Source organism: Diplotaxodon limnothrissa, linkage group LG7 (genome assembly GCF_057381915.1).
Source record: "Diplotaxodon limnothrissa isolate DT_005_m linkage group LG7, D_limnothrissa_male_GT1.1, whole genome shotgun sequence".
Taxonomy (NCBI): Eukaryota; Metazoa; Chordata; class Actinopteri; order Cichliformes; family Cichlidae; genus Diplotaxodon; species Diplotaxodon limnothrissa.
The window spans coordinates 55,047,140-55,072,127 of NC_140602.1; the positions used below are offsets into that span (position 1 = coordinate 55,047,140).

Consider the following 24,988-nt stretch of genomic DNA (forward strand, 5'->3'; position numbering starts at 1 on the left):
CAAAGACCTTGATTAGGCCACTTTTTGAACCATTCAAAAAGTGGACTTGAGGTGGACTTGCTGCTGTCTTTTTTAAGTGCTCTTGAGCTTCAGGACACAAACTGATGGGTGGAAATACTCCTTCATGACTTCCTGGCAGAGAGCAGAATTCATGGTTCCATAAAGGGCAAGCCTAACCCCTAACCCTTATGGAAAACCATCAAAGTCCCGAAGCAGCAAAGCAGCCCCAGAACATCCCAGACCATCGCACTACCACCACCATGCTTGACTGCTGGTATGATGTACTTTTTATGAAATGCTGTGTTAGCTTTAGACCAGATCTAACGGGACTTGAACCTTCCAAAAAGTTCAGCTGTTGTCTCGTCAGGCTACAGAATATTTTCCCAAAAGTCTTGGGGATCGTCAAGATGTTTTTTGGCAAATATGAGGCCTTTGTGTTCTTTTGGTCAGCAGTGTCAAATTGAACTCTCCCATGGATGCCATTTTTGCCCATTATCTTTCCTATTGTTAAATCATGAACTCTGACCCTAACTGAGACAAGTGAAGCCAGCAGTTATTTAGATATGGTTCTCGGCTCTTTTGTGACCTCCTCGTTGAGTCGCTGATGTGCCCTTGGAGTAATTTCGGTAGAACAGGCACTCCTCGGAAGGTTCACCGCTATTGCTTTGTAAGGCTTTCCCAGCTGACAGTGTTTCTCGGCTGTTTCTTTTGATAGTGGCATAATGAGTTGCTCTCTGTGAGCTTTTATCTTACTTCACGCTTTGTCAGACAGGTTCTAGTTAAGTCATTTCTTGACCCTAGAGGTTTAGTGAAGTTGAACTCAGCTTTTTTTTTTTTTTTTTTAAAACATGTGGTTACGGTAATTACAGTTATTTCATGATTTAACAGTTGGGTCAATTACTTTTGCACACATGTATATTTAGATAACCTTTTCCATTTAATAACTAAATTAATATTTTGTATTTACTCAGGTTATCTTAGACCAATAATAAAATTAGTTTGGTGATCTTAAACATTTAATTCTAAAAAATGTGCAAAAACAAAAAAACCTGAGAAGCAGTAGTTTTTACGTCATATGTACATATGTTGAATAGTTTTACACACTCTTCTTCTACTAGCAGAAGCCTTGTAGATATTTGTGAGCATGTATGTGGGATTGTATACCTGGTGATGACTTTAACAGGCCCCTGATGGCAGTATGACTGGTGGTGTACTAACATAAACAACTGATCAAATCCTTTATGAAAGATTTATAAACACCTGTTTATATTCATAAGCAGGTGTCTGGCTAACCGATGAACTGATAAACATAAAGGTTGCCTCATGGTAGGGGTTAGATTAGTGGAGGTGCTATGCTGCGGTTCTGCCCATCACCTCTGTATCTACATCGTGATGAACCCTAAAGAGGAAACAGTTTCTAACGTTTGACTTTAGTTTTGTGGTTTTCACAAATGTTTGAGTCTTGGTTCAATGCTACACCCCCTTTAGAATACATTTTTAGAACTTCTAACTAAGAAACACTTGTTTAAAATCAGAGAGTTCACATCTCGCAGATTTTTGTCATCATTTAAATGAAAATGTGAAACAGTTCTTTAGCTGCTGACTTTCAACCACAAATATAATTTTTTTCACTGTCATTAGTAATATTATTGCCTTTTAAGAAAAAATGCTCCAAATAACCGAAATGCTTTTATGTGGGAAAACATTTCGGTTTGTAACTTTTAAAAAAATATGTGCGTAATGCGTAAACATTTTTTTTTCAAGTTGTCCTGGGGCTACAATGACACGTCAATAAAATGACATCCAACGACAGAAAATAAGGGCACTAAAACAACTTTTATTAACAACTGTTATTCCCAGCCGTGTACACTGAAGAGGATTTCTTTTTTAGACTGTCCACAGCTAGACTCTGATTCTCTTGGTGGAGTTGCGTCGCCCTCTACAGATCTTAAGGGAACTACAGCAGCAGCGTTAGCACAAATCAGCTACAGATTAATGAAACAGAGCAGCAGATTGTAGTTAGGTATTCTGTGTGGCACTGCTAAGTATGAGTGCTAAATAACTAAATGAAAAGCAATCTCTGGTTCACGCTGAATACTGATTGATGTAGTTCTGAATGATGTTTGAAAGCCTTCACAATTGTGCTTGATGCCAAACCCAAACACACTGCTCCAGAGAGGAAAAAGAGGCCCGTGCAGCACTTTTTACTACCATACACAGTATTTGGCAAAGTCTCTGCCCTTGTGGAGGTGCTTTCGATAGACTGAGAGGGAGTTTTGATCTGAGAGGGAGTTTTGATCAGTTTCTAATTGCTTGGCATAAAAGGATGAATGGACCATTTCCTGCTCCTCGGTTAAATTATTAGCGAGATCAAAGACGACACTAATTGATATGACGCACAGTGAACCCAGTGAGCACAGCCTCAGGTCAGCGAGACACCTACTCCACCCACAGGAATGTCTGTGCGTGTGTGTGTACATACTCACCTCTCCTATCTGAATGTGTGTTTCATCCACATACAACGAGTACGACTGAATGATCTCCTTCATGTGGAGAATGTGGTTTTCTTCGATGTCTTGGAATTTCTGTAAGACAGGGTTATAATATTAATGGCACAGCGATGTCACTTTAAGAAGGCTTCACCTGGTTAAGAATTAGTATTTGGGGGGGTAACTATGTAAATATGTGGTCAGCATACATTAAAGGAAATAGGTTTGTGCTACGTCATTTAACAAAAATCTGTGGACATTTAGTTCTTTCTAACCAGCTGTTGAACCAAAATATATATATATATTTTTGTCTCTTACAGGAACCTGTTTGTGCAATCTGTCTCTATGCAGCAAAAAAAAAAAAGGAAAAACGAATAAAAAAGCTTCAAACTTGAAAACAAATTAATTGCATGCCAAAAAATCTTTATAAAAAAAACGTACAAGTCAAAGGCCAAATGTGAGACTTTGCTTCTGTATTTGGTTCCTGTGACTTTCTTTTGGTGTGTGTGTGTGTGTGTATGTCTGGGTGGTCTCTGGCTCAGGAGCACATATAGCTCCTCCCACCAAGACTCAATTCTGGACGTGACATATAGTGATGAGGATTCATTTCAAGTATGGTGTGGACCACAAACTTAAATGCTGGTACTTACTTCCATTTGTGTGTGACTCGGGGCTTTGAGGGTAAACCGAGGAGAATGAGTATAAATAATCATAAACTGGAAAATCGCAGGGGGACCGGGGGGATTGAGCCTTTCTGACCACGAAAACACCGGATAAAGAGCATCCGGCCTCTGCATCTACACTTCAGAGACTTGCATGCAAAATTAAACTGCGCTTTTGTCTTCTGCCATGATGACAGCTCGCACAGGCTCACACACAGACAGTCAAAGGGAACACACATGTCGGCGACACGGTGATGTCAGAGAGCACATGTGTTCAGTGTTTATAATACACGTCTACATGTGTTGCGCTGGAGATGAGCCGTAGACTGTAATTCGGGGGAAGCGGCAATGCTGCCTTCTATAGGGGAAAACAAAACCACTGGGCTAACTGGAACCAGCTCTGGTGGCAGCGCTGCTGCGGTTCAGGAGGACACTGAGACCAAATTCTGTTGATCTGATTTTAATTTGGAGTTTATCTAATCAGCGCTTCAGATGGATTCAATTACACAATGATTCCGTTAAGGGGGAAAAAACACAATCTGGAGATGATACAGGGCTCAAAGCGTGGAACAGACACACACATGTGCGCACACACACAGAACTAACAGATTTACCAACAAAAGTGCTGCATACCACAGAGATAGACAACAAACAGAGTTTGTGAGCATGCATTTGATTAAAGCACATGCACAAAGAAGGAGGGAGAACCAGCTAATAAATACCTGTGCAGTTTCTGTCATCTTCTGTTCAAACTCAGACTTAGCTGTGGCATATTTCTCCACGTATGATTTGTAGGTCTCTGTGGCTTTTTTGGCTTTCACTCCAGCCTGCAGAGCATAAACAAACAGATAAATGACTATCAAGTGTTTGTATATTGGAGACAATGACTGTCAGTCTTTCAGGCTCCTCTGACAAAATGGCAAGAAAACCGATCTCCACTTAACATCTGAAGCCTTTGGGGTTGAACTTTCAGTATAGACTCCTCTATTAAAGCACTTCATCATGCCTTATTACCAGACCATGATTATGTGGGAGTGTGTACGTGCGAGTGTGGCCTCCCACCTTGTCTACATCTCTCTGGGTGGCCCCCTCCTTGCGGAGGCGTTCCTGCTCCACAATTTTGGCATTATAGTTCTCCTTGGACTTCTGCAGAGCCTGGAAGATGCTCTGGATGTTCTGGACGGCCTCAAGGGTAGACGCCACCTCTTCTTTTGTCTGAAAACACACATGTCGTATAGGGTAAGCCTAATAACAACACGCCTTGTTTAAGATGCGAGTTTGAATGTGTCTGAATGTGTCTGTGCAAACTGGCTGCATGTGCCTTTGGCACAGTATAGCAACTAGCAATTAATAAACTCAAAGCATCTGATCCATTCTTAAAGCCTTTCGTCATTCTCATGGATATAAAAAGAGGTCTTTAATGGAGGGTAAATGCTTATGAACACTAAAACCACATAAAAAACCTTGCTTGATCATCTGTTTTACTAATTAGCATCATCCCTAAACCCTCTCATGTACTCATTATGACACCATTATGTTGTAATGCGCACATCACTGGATAAAAAAGAAAAAATGTTAAGTATTTTATCATATTATGTTATGAACACATTTATCTAAATACAGTCTTATATTGTTTTAGCAAGAGAGCCAAGAAACATAAACAGCTGAGAGGAGCAGGGAGTTGTGGGGAAGTGATCAAGAGAAACTGTGACCGCCTTTTTGTCATGCTCTAAGCACAAACACAACTCCCCTAATGCCGAGCTCCTATTTTACATTGTGCTCCGTGGCTTCATGCATCAAATATGAGTTCATCCTGCGTCTCAACAAAACGAGGTGGCAGAGTGAGGTGTAAAGAAATGCCTCGCAGAACGACACCACGAGCACATCACTGTGGTTTTGTCAAGATGGAATCCGCCAAAACTATATCCCCTCTCTTGTACATGGCTTACTTTCAGCTTCTTTGACTCTGAGGACAATCACTAGAGTGTGAAACAATTTGTAATGGTGGAAGGTTAGAATGGGTTTAAATTTAAATAGTTCATTTTGTTCAGTGAAGACGAGTTTGTGTCAAAAGTGGAGCAGAAAACCACTGTAATCTAACTGAAAGAAAAACAGCATTGGTGCAATCAAACCTCAATTAGTATTTACAGGAATGTAAGTATCAAAAATGCATGGTTCAAAATGTTCTCTTACTGGGCATTCATGCGGTGTCAGAGTAATAGGAAAATACGCTTAGAACAACTTGGAAAGTTTGAGAATATTTTGATGCAAGAGTTGGCTGAATGTGACACAAAAACACAGAAAAAATGCCACATAAAAGTAATCATTGGGTTGATGCTAAGAAACTTTAGCTAACAGTTCACTGTAACTGCTTAATGTGTGTCACTTTCAGCTATCTTTAGTTAATGAATTAGTTAATATCACATCAGGTTCCAGTCTCTGTTTGCTGTCTGTACAGAGGTGTGTAGATTAATCAGAAAGTGAAAAGTTGTTATTATTATAAGGAATTCTGACAACAATGGATCTGAAGCAATACTGGAAACAACTATAAAGGTTTTCTACAAGTGATCTGAGGAAGAAAAACACTTTTTTTGTACTTGTCATTTTTAATGTTCAACTTTAAAAGCACGCAAATAGAAAATCAGAAGACAGACTTCATCATATTGCACTGTATCAGTATTTTGTGTTCACAGTTTCTCCAACACCAAATGTCCTTACCTTTTTGTGTGCTTTGGACTGCTCTTCCACATATTTCTGAACCTCTTTTATAAGTTCCTGTAGTTTCCTCACAAGTTCCATGTGACAACTGGCCAGCTTCTCTGTTGAACCTTTAAACACGTCCCACATCGGAGCAAATGTCCTGTGATAAAGAAAAGAATATTTACATAATTAAATTCATATGAATTCATTCAAGCATCTTCTTTAGAAAGTCATATGCATCGCGCTTATTATATTTAACCAAAAAAATTAAAAAGTAAACTAATTGAAAAGAAATTGTAAAACTAAATAAAATAAAATAATCTAGAAAATATCCTACATATAGTTTTGAGAATGGATCATTTGGTAACATTTATTTTTACAAACTACCTGATGAGGCTTTGATGGACATGTTTATTGAGGCTTTGTCTAGAAGAATGTGAGTCAGCTGCTTTTAAAAAGCTGATTGATTTTTTTGCTGAATTTCCTAAATCCTGGCTCTGGCATTTGCCATAAATACAATAATAATTAAAACAGAATAAAACTAACACTGAAATGAATAAAAACAAAACATTTTTAAACAATAAAAACTAAACTGAAACTAACAAAGCTACTTTGCAAACGAACTGAAACTAAACTCATTAAAAAACAAAATCTAACTAGAAAACACAAAACAATGATAATAACTCTGGTACTAACTAGAGATGGACCAATCCGATATTACGTATCGGAATCGGTCCGATACTGACCTAAATTACTGGATCGGATATCGGAGGGAAATAAAAAATGTAATCCGATCCATTAAATATCAAAAAAGCACCTCAAAAAACTTGCGACGTGACATAACTCGGCTCATAACCGTAGTCGGAGCAGTGTGCTCACGTGATAGAGCGGCTGTGTGTATTTGTAGCCTCCAATCCGGCATTTCATCTCAGAGGAAGTGATCCCAGGGAGAAGTAAAGCAAATGTGTAAGTTCATTTTGAATGTTTGCAAAGCATTCCTGCGTTAAGCTTAACAACTGATATATGGAGCGACTGACTCTTCTCTCTCCCTCCCTCTCCTGTTTCTACTTCAATCATGAAACTGATCAATGATCAGCTGATCGGCTTTTCTGTCGCGAGTCCGTCTCTCTTTTGTTTATCGCCAACTTCGCGCCAGAAAGAGGAAACCAGCGGCTGAACAACAGCAGCACGTTTAAGCTTGATAAGCTGTTGTTAGAATTTATTTAATATAACTTTCTACACCAGGATCATTTTCTATGCAGCTGACTGCTGGTAACTGTGCAGGGGCGGATCTAGCAAAGTTTAGCCAGGGGGGCCGATAGGGCATTAACAGGGAAAAGGGGGCACAAAGACATACGTTTCTTTCTTATTCTCATTTAAAATGTCTAGCTTTTAATAAATAATTATCTGAATCTTACACCCAAAGTTTTAATCTGATGTAAAATGTATAGAAGTCCATTACTGTACAGGGAGTGCAGAATTATTAGGCAAGTTGTATTTTTGAGGAATAATTTTATTATTGAACAACAACCATGTTCTCAATGAACCCAAAAAACTCATTAATATCAAAGCTGAATGTTTTTGGAAGTAGTTTTTAGTTTGTTTTTAGTTTTAGCTATTTTAGGGGGATATCTGTGTGTGCAGGTGACTATTACTGTGCATAATTATTAGGCAACTTAACAAAAAACAAATATATACCCATTTCAATTATTTATTTTTACCAGTGAAACCAATATAACATCTCCACATTCACAAATATACATTTCTGACATTCAAAAACAAAACAAAAACAAATCAGCGACCAATATAGCCATCTTTCTTTGCAAGGACACTCAAAAGCCTGCCATCCATGGATTCTGTCAGTGTTTTGATCTGTTCACCATCAACATTGCGTGCAGCAGCAACCACAGCCTCCCAGACACTGTTCAGAGAGGTGTACTGTTTTCCCTCCTTGTAAATCTCACATTTGATGATGGACCACAGGTTCTCAATGGGGTTCAGATCAGGTGAACAAGGTGGCCATGTCATTAGTTTTTCTTCTTTTATACCCTTTCTTGCCAGCCACGCTGTGGAGTACTTGGACGCGTGTGATGGAGCATTGTCCTGCATGAAAATCATGTTTTTCTTGAAGGATGCAGACTTCTTCCTGTACCACTGCTTGAAGAAGGTGTCTTCCAGAAACTGGCAGTAGGACTGGGAGTTGAGCTTGACTCCATCCTCAACCCGAAAAGGCCCCACAAGCTCATCTTTGATGATACCAGCCCAAACCAGTACTCCACCTCCACCTTGCTGAGTCGGACTGGAGCTCTCTGCCCTTTACCAATCCAGCCACGGGCCCATCCATCTGGCCCATCAAGACTCACTCTCATTTCATCAGTCCATAAAACCTTAGAAAAATCAGTCTTGAGATATTTCTTGGCCCAGTCTTGACGTTTCAGCTTGTGTGTCTTGTTCAGTGGTGGTCGTCTTTCAGCCTTTCTTACCTTGGCCATGTCTCTGAGTATTGCACACCTTGTGCTTTTGGGCACTCCAGTGATGTTGCAGCTCTGAAATATGGCCAAACTGGTGGCAAGTGGCATCTTGGCAGCTGCACGCTTGACTTTCATGGGCAGTTATTTGGCGCCTTGGTTTTTCCACACGCTTCTTGCGACCCTGTTGACTATTTTGAATAAAACGCTTGATTGTTCGATGATCACGCTTCAGAAGCTTTGCAATTTTGAGACTGCTGCATCCCTCTGCAAGATATCTCACTATTTTTGACTTTTCTGAGCCTGTCAAGTCCTTCTTTTGACCCATTTTGCCAAAGGAAAGGACGTTGCCTAATAATTATGCACACCTGATATAGGGTGTTGATGTCATTAGACCACACCCCTTCTCATTACAGAGATGCACATCACCTAATATGCTTAATTGGTAGTAGGCTTTCGAGCCTATACAGCTTGGAGTAAGACAACATGCATGAAGAGGATGATGTGGACAAAATACTCATTTGCCTAATAATTCTGCACTCCCTGTATATAGTAACTATTAAGTCTAATATACCCTAGTAAGCTATACTACTTTTTCCTTTGGGAAGGTACCATCTGTGCAGTCTGCAATTCTGTTGAAGAAAGATGTTGAATCTATTTAATTATTCTTGAAAAATAATTTATTTCTGCGCATTTTTTTTCACACTGCATCAAATTAAAGTTGATTACGTCGATTAAGCATCACGAGGTGGAGGGTGGGTGGTTCCCTATTTTTTATTTTTATTTATTTTTTTGCTGGGAGTTTTAGAACCCTGTTGGTTAGGTTGCTTACTCTTTAAAATACCAGAATAGGGAGGATGGAGTAGGTTTAAGTTTATTAGATTGATCAGTGTTGCTGAACTATGAAATATTTTGGGTGCAGTGTATTTTTTGCATACAGGTATAACAGAATAGCTTTAGTGTTTGTTGTTGTTTGTTTTTTTAACTTGAGTATGAACTTATACAAAAAGCAGCAAGATATTTAAAAAAAACAGTTTTATTGATTAAAAAACACACTATATCGGATTCATTTCGGTATCGGCAGATATCCAGATTTATGATATCGGTATCGGACATAAAAAAGTGGTATGTGCCATCTCTAGTACTAACCCAAGCTGAGAAAAGTTGCCAGCTGACTTGGCAAGTTTGGTCATTGACCTGGCATAGGCCTCCTCAATAGTACTCCTAGAAGAGAGCAAGAACAAGAAATTAAACACAACACCACAATATATAAGCATGACTTTAAATAAACTGTTCAAATAACCATGAGTTTATACTGTTATGTCAACAATGTCAAAATAACAATTATTCTTCTCAAAACTAGAGGATAGTGTTGTAGAGTATGATAAAGTTTTTCCAATTCACTTGCAACTAGGCTGCAGCTCAAACGGGACACGTCGCTAAGAATCTGCACATCCAGGCCAGAAACACCCACTTAGAACTCGCAGCATAAATGTTTGACCACATGCACCGTGTGTGGGCAAATAAATGTGGTTTGGCCTGGGATTTGGTCATAAACCTCATGCGGAAGATGACAGAGTATGAAAGCTAGTGTTTGAACTGCATGCTTCTCTCAATTTCCCTTTTTATTCCTGTATTCTGTAACAAAGTGACAGTAGTGGGGAGAAAAAACTGCAGCAGTGTAGTGAAAGCGTGAATTTTGCATTTGTGTCTCCCGAACGAGGTCAGCCAGGGGGAAGCAGGTCAAATGTGCACATAGGCAAATGCACACACCCAGCCTAGGCACACGCGCACACACATAATCACGCACAGGATATTGTGACACTGTCTGCAGCACGGTGGAGATGCCTGCACTTCTTCTTCTGCATCTTTCGATAGCCTGGGTTGGGAATTCGTTTTTTAAACTTTATCATGTCATAAATGCTCCCAAGCATAACTACAGCCCTTACATTAACCCTAAGGAAGTTCGTGTTGTACTTCTGAATATTTAAATTCTGTGCTTACACATTGTGGACGCATACAAGTTTGACAACCATTACTATTACTGGACAGCTCCTCCACCACATTAGACCTCAGAATACCTTTTAACTTCTTATTCAACGACATACAACGTCAACGTCAATGGATTTTTAAAAGTGACTGTTGGTTGCTTTTAAGTCCTTCAAATGAAACTGTAGAGCATAAATTGTTAAAACAATGTGTCATACATTTGTGAATAAGTCTACAGTGTTTGACGCTTATTGTGTGACACACATGACAGGGAAGTGAATTTAAATTTAAAGACACTTTCTTTTCCATATTTGATATCCATTCTCTCATGGTGAATAACTATAAGCTTAATAATTGATCATTTTTACGTTAACAAGGGTGCTTTTTGTTTCTCGCTTTACTTCCTCTTCTGCTGAAAATGAGAAACGGACTCCACGCCGCCTCTTTCTCCTTTCCCTCGTTCAGTTTTTTAAGCTCAAACAAACGTGAAAATAGGCACCATATTCAAGCACTGGGACCTAACAGCTGCTAGTAATGGACTGGTAGTATTTTTGAAAGCCAAAGTGTGGCTCACTCTCATTACTCCACGTGAAGTTTAATTAGCAGACACTGTTGTGTGTGTGTGGTGTGTGTGTGTCCCTTTAAGATTTCATTAACTGACAGACACACAGTGCACATAGCTGCTTTCCCCAGCAGAGGAAGCCATAGTGCAGATTTTGAAACACTGTGAAATGTAAAAGACCAAGCTGACTATGAAGCTGGCACAAAGCAGCATAACCACACAGTAAGTAAAACACTAACTGACCTTCTGTCTCCTCCATGAATAATGCATTGATTAATTTTAGTGTACTAAAGAATAGCACAGCTGCAGAGTAGGAGGAGTGTTAATATTTAAGCAAAGTCAAAAATCTGAAAGATTATTTATTATGTTTATTACAGGTCTTTGTTGTAAATGAGACATTGAGTCTCAATGGGACTAGCTGTATAAATAAAGGTTAAATAAATAAAAACATCAAAGTGTGACTGGATGCTTTAAAAAGTGCAGGTGAGCGTCACAATTGTTGGAACAGCTTGTGGCAAGAAATATGAAGGTGGTGGTTTTCCTATCAGTAAACCTGCCACCAAAGAAATAAGAATAATAAAAAGATGTGGAATTATTGGAAAAATAAACATGTTAAATGACTGGGCTAAGTGAATAATTACTTAATTGTTGTTGAATATGACTGGTAGCATGATTGTTTTAGAGATATTTGGAAATGTTTCTACTGTGAAACTTTTTGATTAAAATAATCATGAAGTGGGAATCTGACCACGACGGCGCAAATTCTATTTTTATCCTTCAATAAAGTAATCTGATCAACTCAAAGCGAGTTGAGTGCATTCCTCAACAACAGGAGGAGCAGACAGTGGAATCCACAGCTGAATTCCAGAGCCAGCTCATCCGTCATGTGGCAGGTTACAGACTCACACCTCTTCCCACAAAGAACTGAGTCATCGTGGAGGTGGTAAAGGATGTGTAAGTTTACAGCAATATGGGCAAATGAAACAGTTGGCAAGAATTAAATCATTTTCAAATGATAGTCATATAGATGGCTTTTTGTGAGGTTTCACCTTCACTGGTTTATTTTTCTTATTTGCTTTCGCCAACCAAAAAACTCACTGAACTTAATCACTCAATCGATTATGACATATGAAGACCTAATAGATATTTCTGTATGATTAGTCGAAGCCCTTTAACACCCCAGTGTGGTTCAAGGTTACAGTGTGTAAAAAACTTGCAAATTCAACGTGGATATTCATGGAAGTGTCAGCAAAGAATCTGGGTGTTATTATACGCACAGTATGAGGAACTGGACGTGCAGGTTATAGCCTTAGAAAGACTTTTAAATACCAAAAAACCACATGGACAGGAAAGACATGTATTGAAGAGCTAGACAGAGTGCAACCAGTTAATAAGTAATGTGTTCAATGTGTTAGATTAACCATATTGTGCCCTTGATGCGTACCAGAACACTGTGTCTTACCTTTCTCTGATGAAGTCTGTCAGCTCCTTAGTGGAAATTTGGCCATGCTTCATGTTATGGTAGAGCACATCAAAGCCATTATTTTTTTCCCCCTGTTTGGCAGACAGAAACAAAAAAAAAACGTGGAAGTTGATGCTCAGTCACTGCAAAAACCATTAAGTGTAGCAACACAAAGTCTGTTATTGATTACACATTACCGTTAAGGCTTTTTCTAGCAGCAGCGTTCTCATTTTTTGCATAGCTTCTATCTGCATCTGCAGTAAACTCTGGTCGACCATATTCATCTTGGCCATGTTTAAGAGAAACAACACTTAGAAATTAGCAAATCAACAGAAGACTGGTCGAAGGCTAAAACCTACAATGAAAGACACACCTGAACAGCTTTCTGCGCTGCTGTAACCATGCCACTGGGCAACAGTGTCCAGTTGCACTTTAAAAATGCAAAGACATTCTAAATAATTCATCTAGATGAAAAACAGCAGTTTTGTTTTAACCAGAATTATTGTCTTCTAGGGGTAGCGGAACAATCGATAACCCATAACGTTGTGATATTTTGTATCAATACAGGAACACACCAAATATCTACATTTTACTGAATAAAATTAAATCTTATGAACAAGAGGGCCCCTCTCATACAACACCATCCTGAGACAACATTAGTCAGCAAACTTACATTAAATTAGCTCAAACGAAGAACCGTCCAACACTGGACACACTTAGCTTGACAAAGCTACCTCATAACTGGCTCAGTTACACGAGTAAGAATAGGATGGTTGTCCAAAACTTGAGGGTGTTGCACACTCATTACCACTTCTGATTGCTAAATGATTGCAAAGGTTGCTTAATAAGAGGCAACCTTTCGCAGTCTGACTTAGACTGGATGCAATCACTCTCAAAGAGATTGCCAAATGTCTGCAAATAATTGTTATCTACTTTATAAATGTAGTCAAGATTGCCAACATGTTGCCATTGGTCTGAATAAGTCTTTGTCAATGAGCACAACTTGACTCAAGTGGCTGCCAGCTGGTTGTATTCTGGTTACATTCCTACAGAACAGGAAGGTTGCTGAGTGCAACCTTAATAGTAGATTTTCTGTCTATGCAGACAGCAACAAATATCTTTTTTTAACTATTTATCACAGCTAAATGCTGTATTATCAAAAACCAGTTGCATTTAATTACCAAATTGACTCATTTAATTGACATTGAAATGATATAAGACTTCATCAGGGTTCATCTAATGCCAACAGGAGGTTTTATTGACAATCTCATTTTGCAACAAAAAAATAACTTAAGTGAGATAACTTTAACTTATTGTATAAAACAGATACTGACAGAGTTTAACTTTGAAGACATAACACACATCACAACACATCTTGAATAATTTGCAGTTGAGGAAAAATCACAACATATGTTCACAATATTGGATCGCCAGGTGTCTGTTTATTCCTACCTCTATTTTCTGTATAATTCCTAAACCACTGAAATTACAGATAACAACTGTCAACACACATCACACTGCATGTGTACGGGCGGTTATACTTATAGAACATTTTGCAGGAATAGAAAAGTTCAGTCTTTGATCAAATGTAAACTATGTTCGCATTGCCACTTCTATTGCAGACTTATGGAATTAAAATATGCCCGGAAAAAAGGTTCTGTAAAACATTAGGATGTCACAGAGAAGATGAACCTAACTTACTGTGTCTAATTCTCCCAAAAGCATAAAAAGTAAACAAATAAATAAGAATTCACGACATAAAAATGTTTAGTGAGGTCACACTACAATTCTTTATCTTCATGAGTCTTAAGTTTTTGTTGTCTGAAATAACTCGTCTAAAAGGGCATCCACACAGGAAGTGATGCGCTCATTGCATATTATTTTGCGGCTCATGGCTGGTCACTAGCTGACCTTCCAGGCTCCGACTGTCTGGACAACCTCCACCCTATCAAATGTCAATTGTCTGGGACTTGCGTCAATTGCTCACACTAAAGTTGAATAAAGTTTAAACATGGGACTTGTCCTAGTTATTAATTTCACTAACTTTTGGTCACACCTTCAGTGTCTCTGAAATTACTGTTTGTACTGTTTCCACTTTAGTGTACAAATACAAATGCCTTCTGAAATAGGATCAGGAAAACATGCATTAAAATACCACCTTATACAGTGTGAAGCACATGAGAAAGCTGCATTTTGTAGCTTACTGGCTGCAAATCTTACATGGATTTGTTCACGCAGCTGCTAGAGGATATTTTAAAAATGGGGCCTGGGACAAGCTAGACTCTATAGCTGAACTTGATCTTTGACCAACAAAGTCGAGCCAGTTCATCCCTGAGTTAAAATGAATGATTGTGGCACATGAGGCCCCTCCAGGTGATGCTGAGATATTACATTCATGAGAATAGGATGAACAACCTGGAAACATAATGCCTTTGGCCAGAGCAGCTGTGAGTGACTGGGGTAAAATAAAAAGATTGAACTTGTACTATAATGGCTGTAGTGCATGTATGTCTGTTTCCTATCCCCTCCAAGACACGTTAATCAATCTGGATAAAAACTGATATATCAACTACCCAGGTAGCAGTATTATCAACATATATATATCTTTTGGTAATTATTTTTATAACCCTAAAATCCTTACAAATTACATATATTATGTGCAGTAGCTGATCTCAAAACAAACAACGACATTAAATGTACACTATATGTACAGTGTTGTCGACAATACTTGTACATTTCTGTTTGTAAATATAGTTTGCTAAATTTTAGTGCAGTGGCACTTTAGGGTAACTGGAATGTGTGAAATTTACGAGCAACTGGGACAGTTAGAGGTTAACACCAGATCAGCCAAGGCTTGTTACACATTACAAAACCATTTGAAACACAACACTGACTACAAAACCTAGCTTTGATTGTACAAGAAAATGTGTGGCTCTTTGAAGCTAATACAATTAGCCAACGACTAAAGAGGGGGAGATTGAAGTGAATTGGACAGCCTGAGAGCGATTCCAGTAGAGAGCATTACAACCTTACAACCCTTTGTGGCAACAGGGACAAAGAGGACTGAACTGAGCTACTGCACACAGTTCATATAGCTCATGATATCTGCATTAGGAGTGTAGATTTTATATGTTTATAAAACTGCTGTTGTCTGACATGACTTATTTCACATTGGCTTGTGTTAACTAGTTTATAGGAAACGACAATGACGTGTTTTTGCAGCTTCACAGCAAAAGAAAGCTGCACGGGACAGCCATGGCCAATGTCTTACATATGCTTGAGCAAACCGAGAAATGAAATATTAAACACTAGAACTGATAGAAAAGTTGGCTTGTTTAGACCACTGCAAAGGCAGCATAATCAATCAATCAATAATCCATCTGATGCCATCAGATGTGGCGGAATAAAACCGATTATGATGGGTTTGTGTTTGCATGACTGGTCTTTGGAAAATAGATCTGGTCCCGATTTCTAACCCTGTGCAGGGGTTGCAAATCTATGGCTACAGATGCATAAACAAGAATATGATATGAAAATAAACTATTTCTAGCATTTTAATTTGTTTTGGTTGTTGTTATTGTGGTTTGCAGGTCTGAGTACTTACTGCTATATGCAGCTAAAGAAAAAAAATGAAGACCTGCTCCTACTGACTTGGACTTCAATCAAAATGAAATTCAAACTAGCCAATGTCTTTATTTCTTTTATCTTTCCCAATTTAAAAGCTATTAGGCCGCTTTTATTTATTATCAAATGAGTCTACTTTTTATTTGATTAAAACATGCGGAGGACAGATTTTTCCTCGACTTCACATTTGGTCCACGTGCCAAAAGATTTTAGTTTTTCACTCCTATTAGCAATGTTGCCATGCTAATTTATACTTAATAGGACATGTCATTCTGTATGATGCTTAAATTTGTTTTAGGGTGTCACAAGCAGTTCTTTGGTCAAAAATTTCTATTAAAAGTGAGTCTTTTGACCCCTACTCTAAAGCAATAGCTGTCCAACACTGGTAATAACCTTCTTCAACATATTTAAGCTAAACTTGGGCATACAAATGTGAAAACAGCGTAAAGATAGATCTTTAAATGGTAAATGGCCAGCATTTGTATAGCGCTTTTCTAGTCCCTAAGGACCCCAAAGCGCTTCACACTACATTCAGTCATTCACCCATTCACACACACATTCACACACTTTAGGACAAAGTTGAATAATTTCACCCCCCCCCTAGCCACATAGACAAAGAAGATAAAGATCCAGACTAGAGAATGTCATCACATTTATTTTCGATTTAAAAATATCCTCTTTTTCCAGCTTTACTTCCTCATTGGCCTTCTTGATTGCTTCAGCTCAGGAGGACACATGCCTTACTAGAAGCCTCAAAAGATGTCAAAGGAAAATCAATAACGGTAACATGACTAAGAACACTTTATTAGCACATTTGTTGTGATATTTTGGGAAATGAAATGTAAAAGCGATAAATGCTGATAAACCCGCAGTTGGTGATGAAACTGCTGTCTGATGTCACATACAAATAGGAAAAGTTTAACTAAAATGCATGTCACAATATGGGAAGACTCCAGTTCACCAGAGTTCACCATCAGTCTTGTATTAATCTGCAGTCCAGCTTAGTTTCCCCTCGAGCCGAGGCCATCGCAGATATTTCCTAGTTCCTGAAGCAATCCACTGTCAGCAGTTTAGCCTAAAGGCTAAAGCATTAACTAATGGCTTTAGTTTTCTTTTTCCACATATTTTCAGGAAGTTTATGTCAAGAAGCTCCAAAAATAACTATATACAAATAAAATACACACTAAAAGGAAAGCGTTGTTCTCCAGGTCACGGCTCACTGGCCAACATTTACCCCAGTGAGCAGACCACTGAAGTGTGCTTCCTACTGTAACAAGAAAACAGCTAAAAAAAAAAGTTTAGCTGTTACCCCACTTAACAGCAATCATGACATGCAAACTACTGCATGCATTAGATGTCAAAGCTATAAGAAGCACAGTTTATGAGACCACATGTTACGCAACACTTTAAAACACAAACTAAGTGAGAGATTTAACAACTGGCCAATCGTACTACAAAACAGGGAAGTGACGAAAGTAAGTGAAAACAGAGCAGAAAGGCAACAGGAAGAGAGCCCATTCTGTTCAGCTCCTGTGTTCGACTGGTACCTGATATCAATGAATACAAAAGAAAAAGAAACACGGGAAACAGCTAAGGGCGTTTTTTTTTCCTCACAATTGCTAAGGCTGGAATCAATTTCTAAAGCAGTAGAGAGAAATGTAAAAATACATATAGATATATAAATAATATGTACATTTTAGATAAATATATAATATAAGTGATACCAGAGTGACGCAGTTTTTTTTTTTTACACTCATGTCTGTGATGTAATCAATGAAAACACTGTTTGTTTAATATTCCAACCACACATTAAATGTGCCCACCCCAACTGGACGATAACCTACTGAGAATTTAGCATACGTCAACTGTGGTTTGTTTGACAAACAGTACAGACGAGCTGAGACAGCTTCCTATGAACTGACCAATTTCATTAAAAAAGGGAAGAGAACAAGCTGTGTCAGCTGGTTGTACCATAATTACAGAAACAGGTGCTAGAATGAGAAAATTGTGATACACTACACTGCACAGACTAGGGGGAACTAAAGAAAAAGTTGTATGCTTTAGGCCAAAAAAAATAGGTAATACTAGTTTCACCCATGAGGGGAAAGAAAAGAGAACTATTAAAGCTGGAATTAAATCTAAAGTCAGTGGAAATGAGCCAGATGGCTGATGGAACAACTGCCCAAGGAGAGAATAATTATACAAACATTGGTGACTAATGGTTCTGTGACACCTTTCCTGCACAACATTTTAAGCTTTTATTTTGAAACACCAGTTTATCTTTATTTGGGGTTACTGTCTGTGAAATCATATAAAATTTTATCTCACTCAGAAGTGGGCTGCTTTAAATATTTTTGACTTCTCATAGAGCAAACAGCCAAATTGATTTTCATATTTATCATTAATTGCTTATAAAATTCAGTTTTTGTTTTAGCCACCACTTATATCTTTATATTCTGATTCCAGTCAACCAGACTTTGTCATTTTTTGGTCTTCAGTGGTTCAAACTGTTGCTCAACAGTTTGAACGTTTTTCTTTAGACAGTGGCCGTTTTCATTCATTTTCACTTCAGGTTTTGTAACTGACACCTTTCAGAGAAATTTTCTGTTTGCTTGGTAAGTCACTTTACACTGACCTATGAATTGTTCAATGATAAAAAGGCACCAAACTCAAAGGGATGAACTAATGTTGTATATACACATGTAACAACTTAGCAAATAACCCATTTTAATTTAATCTTTAGGCACTTTGGCTCTAGCAGCCTGTCCCAAAAACAGATATTCTATTTATTTAATTGAATCTATGAAAAATGCCAAAGCTCACACAGTTTGACAGACAGAAAAAAGCATTTTGTATCAATAAGCTAATTCCCAAAGAGGCTTTAGCTAAGAACAGCAGAAGAAGTGGCAGGCAGATGAACAATATGTCAAAGTCCTGTTCTTAAGAGTTTGTCCAGTTTTCCCAGTGTCCCAGTGTTGGAGTGGTATTGTGAATACAGAAAAGCACCATCAGCTTTTGTCCCACCAAGCAATACTACCTGGAAAGTGTCTGATTGGCGACAGCTTCATTTTTCAACATGGGAATGATCCCAAACACAATATCAATGGAGTAAAAGTATACCTGGATAGAAAAATACACAATGGAACACAATCAGTCATGGACTGGCCTCCCCAAAGCCCGGACCATAACATTGTTGAAGCAGTGTAGGATCTTAACAGAGAACAAAATAAAAAGCACCCAACATTCAAAGAAGAGCTTCAAGAAGTCCAGAAAACAATTCCTGAAGATCACTTAAAGAAAGTACCAGAAAGCATGAGTGCACACTGTGTTTAAAAATAAAGGTGTTCATACCAAATATTGTCTTAGAACTGCACAAACTATTTATTTATTTTGCTTTATAAACTATAATCGCATTTATGTTTGCAGATATTTCAAAAAAAATCACTGCACATATTTCCACCGTTCTAGCAAAATATAAAGAAATAAGAGGTGGCACAAGACTTTTGCAATTTAAAGTGATGTAAATTATGAAAGTAAAGACGAATGGTCAATAAAGAAAAAAAAACTGTCATTACATAGAGTGAAAGAAACTCTTTGCATATTATAACAGTTTATGTACTAGACAGAGTACATGGCTTTCTCACCAGAAAAACAATCTATTTGTTAAGTCAGTAAGAACATATCTTTGAAAACCATGCTTTATATTTACAGCAATTCAATACTGAGCACTGAACACAAAAAGAAACTGACATCTTTAATCTTAACTACCACCTTAAAAAGGAAAGATAAACCAAACCGCAGTGCTATGGTTTATCATGCAACATCTGCTGCACAGAGATGGACAGGAATTCATTCTCCTGCAGTCAGACTACAATGCAAGGTTCAATATCGTTTATGTAGGGAATCAAGTGGTTGTTGCCTATTGTTGTTTATCATGCTGCATATTGTTATACTATACCTTCCAAACTGCAAAAGAACGCTAAAAAAAACTAAGCCTGGGAGCAAATGAATGCTTACATTATTTCAGACTATTTTTATTTGTAAGTTTGTCTGCCTCAGTAAACACTGATGTTTGTGTGCAATGCTTTTTCAGTTAAACAACATATATGTAGGACATATAATAAATGTGCTTGAGTAAAAAATTACAATTTAAAAATTTCTAATGTGCTGAATGTGTGAAAATGGGAGTATGGGCAAAAGAATTATAGCACATAGGTGCCAAGTGTGTAAATCTATGGTATGCAAGCAGGAAAGTGGTACAGTGTAGCAGTTTACCTAAGCTCTAGGGGAAACCTATGAAAAAACTTCATAGGTTTCCCATGCTTGTTATTACAGCACTGATGTTGTGCTTTAGGAAGGGGGAAACAATACACAGGATTAGAAGTGTCTCAGCTGACATGACTTCTTCTCCTGTTCCGGTGTGTGCTCAGGTGAGAGCAGTGGAAAGAATTGCACGCTGTCCCTGAGGAATTTAGACAGAGCCAAACAACACAGTGTCTCTCCAACGCAGACTGTAAACGGTGGCCCGGTACAGCCTATAGAGCACACAGCCATGAGCTGCGCACTCGGCGCCTTGACATCAGAGTGTCTGGCCTCAGTCATGTGACCAGAGAGGTCTGGGAGCGGTGCACTGAGCTATCACAGCTCATCACAGACAACACACACAGCTTTAGTATGCGGTATGCACACAGAGGCTGGGCTTTGTTTGTGGTAGATACAAACGAAAACTTGACCATTACTTAACTTGTTAGGGATGATAACGCCAAAACGGGTTGGTCTAATGCAACTAAAACCGACTCGTTTAAATATAAAGGGAAGAATGAACAACAAACAGCAAGAGGCAGGATGTTTGTTTCACAAAAAAAAACATAATTAGTGTAATGTTTTCACTCTCTGGTAATCTTAGAAAATTGCTACTGATTCTCAAGGCTGTTGGGTTGAACCACCATTCAATCCAGTTACAAAACCTCAACAAGCCCTTCCTCTGAAGGCAGAGCCATGCTGGTTTGATTTCAGAGACAGCTGAAGAAAATTAGGTAGCCAAAAGGATGTGTGCCACTCCTGTCCACCTCTTTAATAGCGTCACTCTTTGCCGTGTCAGTGGGACACTGCGTGTGAAGTGTGGGACAATATATAAGACAACATATTAGCTGTCTCTATACTGCCTAGTCAGTGCTAGTGCTCTGTTGAGACTCCATGTTAAACATAAGGTCATCATAGTTTTGCTACAACAATCCAATGACTCAGGCATTTCAGCACATAGGCCACATCTTGCACTTTTGCGCCAGAACTTCCATCGAGAAACCAAACTCTTGCTTAGATTTCGTACAGAGAGAGAAAAAGGAAATGAAACAAAGCCTGCAAATAAATCCAAGGAGTAGAAATGTTACAGCTGGTGACCAGTCCAGTGCTGCAACTATGACAGATAAACAGCACTGCCTGAATTCCTAAAGAACTTGTATATTCAGCTGAGGAGATCCATTTTGTATAGATGACAAAAAAGGGAGAAAAAAAAACCCCAATGAAAACATCGAAAAAAAGTGAAAGAGCATGGGATGTGAATGGGGAAAGCCTCTCTGCTTAGCAATATAACAAACAAACTGAAAAACTCAATACGTCTGATAAAGATGATGATGATTTGTAGTCAAGTCAAAAGGGAAATGGATGCATCTCCTCCCAGTGCCAAGTATGTGCGCTCATGTGTGTCCTGCATGTTAAACACACAGCTGATCGCGACCATCACTGGATTCTCTTGTGGCTCACAGCAGGGCACAAAGGGCAGATTGAAGAGTCAGGAGTGTCTCTGATTGCTCCTCTTTTTGCCTTTTAGATATTGATGAACTCTCATTTAGGAACAAAAAAGGCGTTAGTGGGTAACAGCAGTGTTATTGGTAATTACTTCAAGCACTTAGCTTAATGTAGTTTTCCACAAATATTCATTACAGCCCCTTTATAAGCCCTGGATCACCTCCAGAGTTCAACTAAGGCTAAAACTTAAGGATGTGTTTGTCCACCTTAAAGAAGACAAGAACAGATTCTGATTGGTTGTTTCAAGCTGAGAGTCCTGTTGTATTATATATAAATGAGTAACAGAAAAAGAAAGGGGGAAGTTACAACAGTTAGGTACAAATTTACCCATGGGTTTTATTCAAAACTATGTCGCTGTAAGAATTTGTAACATTTTAGCTATGACGCATAACCAATACTTGCCGTAGTGTTATAGTGCAATACATACACCGTCTTGACATGGAGGAGTAGCCCTAATAAGGCCAATACTGTTCGAGTTTCACTTCTAATGGCACTATCTTTGTGACTTCAGTGTAGTGCAACAAGTAGTAACGGTAGACTTCTACTTTCCCACCTGCTTTGACACAGCCACGTCAAATTATTATCGGGAGAAAAATGACCTTTAGGCAGTACGCAGAAAGCGCTGAGCTCAGCTTAACACAGCCAGTGCTCTGCGGCACCCGCTGTACGAAATAAAGTATCGCTATTTAGGTTGGTATTGAGGCTTTAAAATCTATTCTAACTTACTAACATCTGGTATCTCACTGAAACTTTGTCACGGAAGAAAATGACGCGTACGACCAACGGCTATGACTGACAGCCGAGGCGTCCAATAGCATTCAGGGAACTGACCATATACGTTCCAAGCGATCCTGACCGAGCCAATTGACAGAAAACAGGGGTGGACGCTTCGACGTTTCAAGTTAGATTGGTTCACAGAGGCCCAAACCCCGGGGTAGCAAAATATTTGCCGAAGGAAATTAGCGGTGGCCGCGGGGTTGCTGACCAGGACACTGCGACTTCAGAGGGAACTAAGCTTGTGAGCTAGACGACTTCCTCTGCAAAACGAATAACACTTGATTCCTGATTGGCATGAACATGATAAGGAGGGAACATAGCATGATAATAGCACCGGTGTAAACACCGTGAATAAAAAAGCACCACCTACCCAGAAATTCTCTAGGAAGTACGGCGTTATCATCTTGCTTTATTACTCTTCGCCACAACTCTTCAGTTTGTTGTAATGCAACTTTTGAAGCGTATATCATCCACCGTCCTCCCCCCGTTTCTCTTGTATCTGCCTTTCCCCGTTTTCCTCCTCTCCCCTTTCTTCTCCCTCCCCACCTACAGACTCCACCTCCACCCGGCGTCTCTCCCCTATGGTTTATTCCCGTAGAAATGTAGACGTTCAGTGGGTGAAACAGCGCTATCAATGGCGAAGAGAGACACTACAGTCGCCGGATGAAATGCTGCCTTCACATGCTTTACGAAAATTCCCCACATAGAAGGCCGAGATTGACTAAAATACAGATAAACCATAACGCAGCTATGTGAAAATAATAGTATATAAAAATAAATAGTAAGATATTATTAGCTATATCACTGTTTGTTTTAGTTAGCATTACTTATGAATTCAGCATCTACAGATATGTCTCCCTGTTTAATAAATCTATGTGCCGATTTGTTGTGCACTAGTGGGTAAAGATTATTCATACCCGTTTAAACGTCCTTTTCCAGTGGGATTGTTTAGTCAACACACGTTCTACCAATATTGCAAAAGCAAATACTCTTGTTACGGTTGTGGTTTTTTTAAAGCATAAGAAAAGGTCTTCCAACACCAAGTCTATGAATAAGCCTTTACATTTATTTAAACTGATTTATAGATTTAGCAGTATGCCACTTTTCAAGGTTTTGCAACTAATCATCTGTTGGGCAACAAGCATCTAGGTTTTGGAATAAATCGTCTTTCCACGTTAGACAGTTACATTGTTAATTTTTAAATCTTGTCTTAAACACCTGTATGCTGCCTGGCCTTCGACCCAGTGTGAGACATTGATCTTACTTGTTTTTGTTGTACGATAGTTGTTTTTGTAAATGATTGCTTTCACTCTACTTATTCACTTTTGTGTACAACCACTTTACATCTGCTGTGGCTGTTTTAAAGTGCTTTATAAATAAATAAACATTGTATTTAAAGGCCCATTTACAGTCGGCACAGTGGACAGAGTCTGCTATTTGTGTAATTCCAATTTCACAAAGCCTGATAAAGTACCAGTGACATTGCCAAAAAAAAAAAAAAAAAAAGACTTGGAGAAAATACATGATAAAGGCCCACAATAATGTAAACAATTTATTGGAACAATGTACAGATTCAAGCTATGGTAACCAGTCACACCCACTATATCATCTTACAAATATTACAAAATTACTACAGTACAATATAGAGTCTTTGCATGATCCAAAATATTTGGTGGCCCCAAAAGTATTACTTATTTTTAAAATTCAGCAGCTTATAAAAAAAAAAAAAAGAAAAATCAAAACATGTCTATGAGAATGATGTTTTCACTTTCATTAGCAAAAGGATGAAGGCAGATAATCTAATCAAGTTTAAAGGCTAATTAAACTAGACTACTAGAGCTCCTTGACTAGACATTCCTTAATATTGATGGGTGCTTTATAAAATACAAATTTTTCAATAAAGCTTCATAAAGTCAAACCTATATTTGCAGAGTTGTCAACATATGCAATTGCTTTTAAATCAGCTTTCACCTGCATCTCTACATACAGTGTACTGTACTTCTATTGCAAAACCCCAGCAAAAATCCTCAAAGTATTTGCATTAAAGGCATTGTGCAGAGATTACACCATTTACCTAAGCCTGATAACAATCACGTTTGACAATAAGGATGTAGAAGTAGGAATCGTTCCTACTTCCTGGTTTCCAACTGTAATCCCACTGTTCAGCTAGCAGTGTTGTATGTATTAATGCTAATGTGAAGTAACACCCACTGATGATGGGTGGCTTTTTAAACCAATCTTTCTTGTTTGAAGAGATGTGGAAAGGTGGAGACATGAGGAAATCGATAAAAAACAAACAAACAAACAAAAAACCCCCCAAAAAAAAACCCAAAACAAATAGAAACACAAACACAGAAACACACACACACACACACACACACACACACAACCTGAGGTAAACACAAAAACATATTCATATAGTGAAACAAGTACAATGTATAGCAGCA

General features: G+C 38.5%; 1 protein-coding gene across 3 annotated transcripts in view; it reads right to left on the reverse strand.

Moving 5' to 3' along the window:
• fcho2 (FCH and mu domain containing endocytic adaptor 2) overlaps window positions 1-23,072 on the reverse strand; it is a 48,259-nt gene extending 25,187 nt beyond the window's left edge. For 2 of the 3 annotated variants that reach the window (XM_085359950.1, XM_085359951.1), the window contains exons 1-7: window positions 22,912-23,072; window positions 12,333-12,424; window positions 9,469-9,543; window positions 5,870-6,011; window positions 4,214-4,366; window positions 3,874-3,978; window positions 2,487-2,585 (exon numbers count right to left, since the gene is read on the reverse strand). In XM_085359950.1, coding sequence (XP_085216076.1) covers window positions 2,487-2,585; window positions 3,874-3,978; window positions 4,214-4,366; window positions 5,870-6,011; window positions 9,469-9,543; window positions 12,333-12,424; window positions 22,912-22,944 — 699 coding nt within the window. In that variant the 5' untranslated portion in view covers window positions 22,945-23,072. Of the gene's footprint in view, window positions 1-2,486; window positions 2,586-3,873; window positions 3,979-4,213; window positions 4,367-5,869; window positions 6,012-9,468; window positions 9,544-12,332; window positions 12,425-12,529; window positions 12,644-22,911 lie in introns of those variants that run through there. The other variant, XM_085359953.1, reaches the window with a different exon arrangement.
• Between the last annotated feature and the right edge of the window lie 1,916 nt (window positions 23,073-24,988).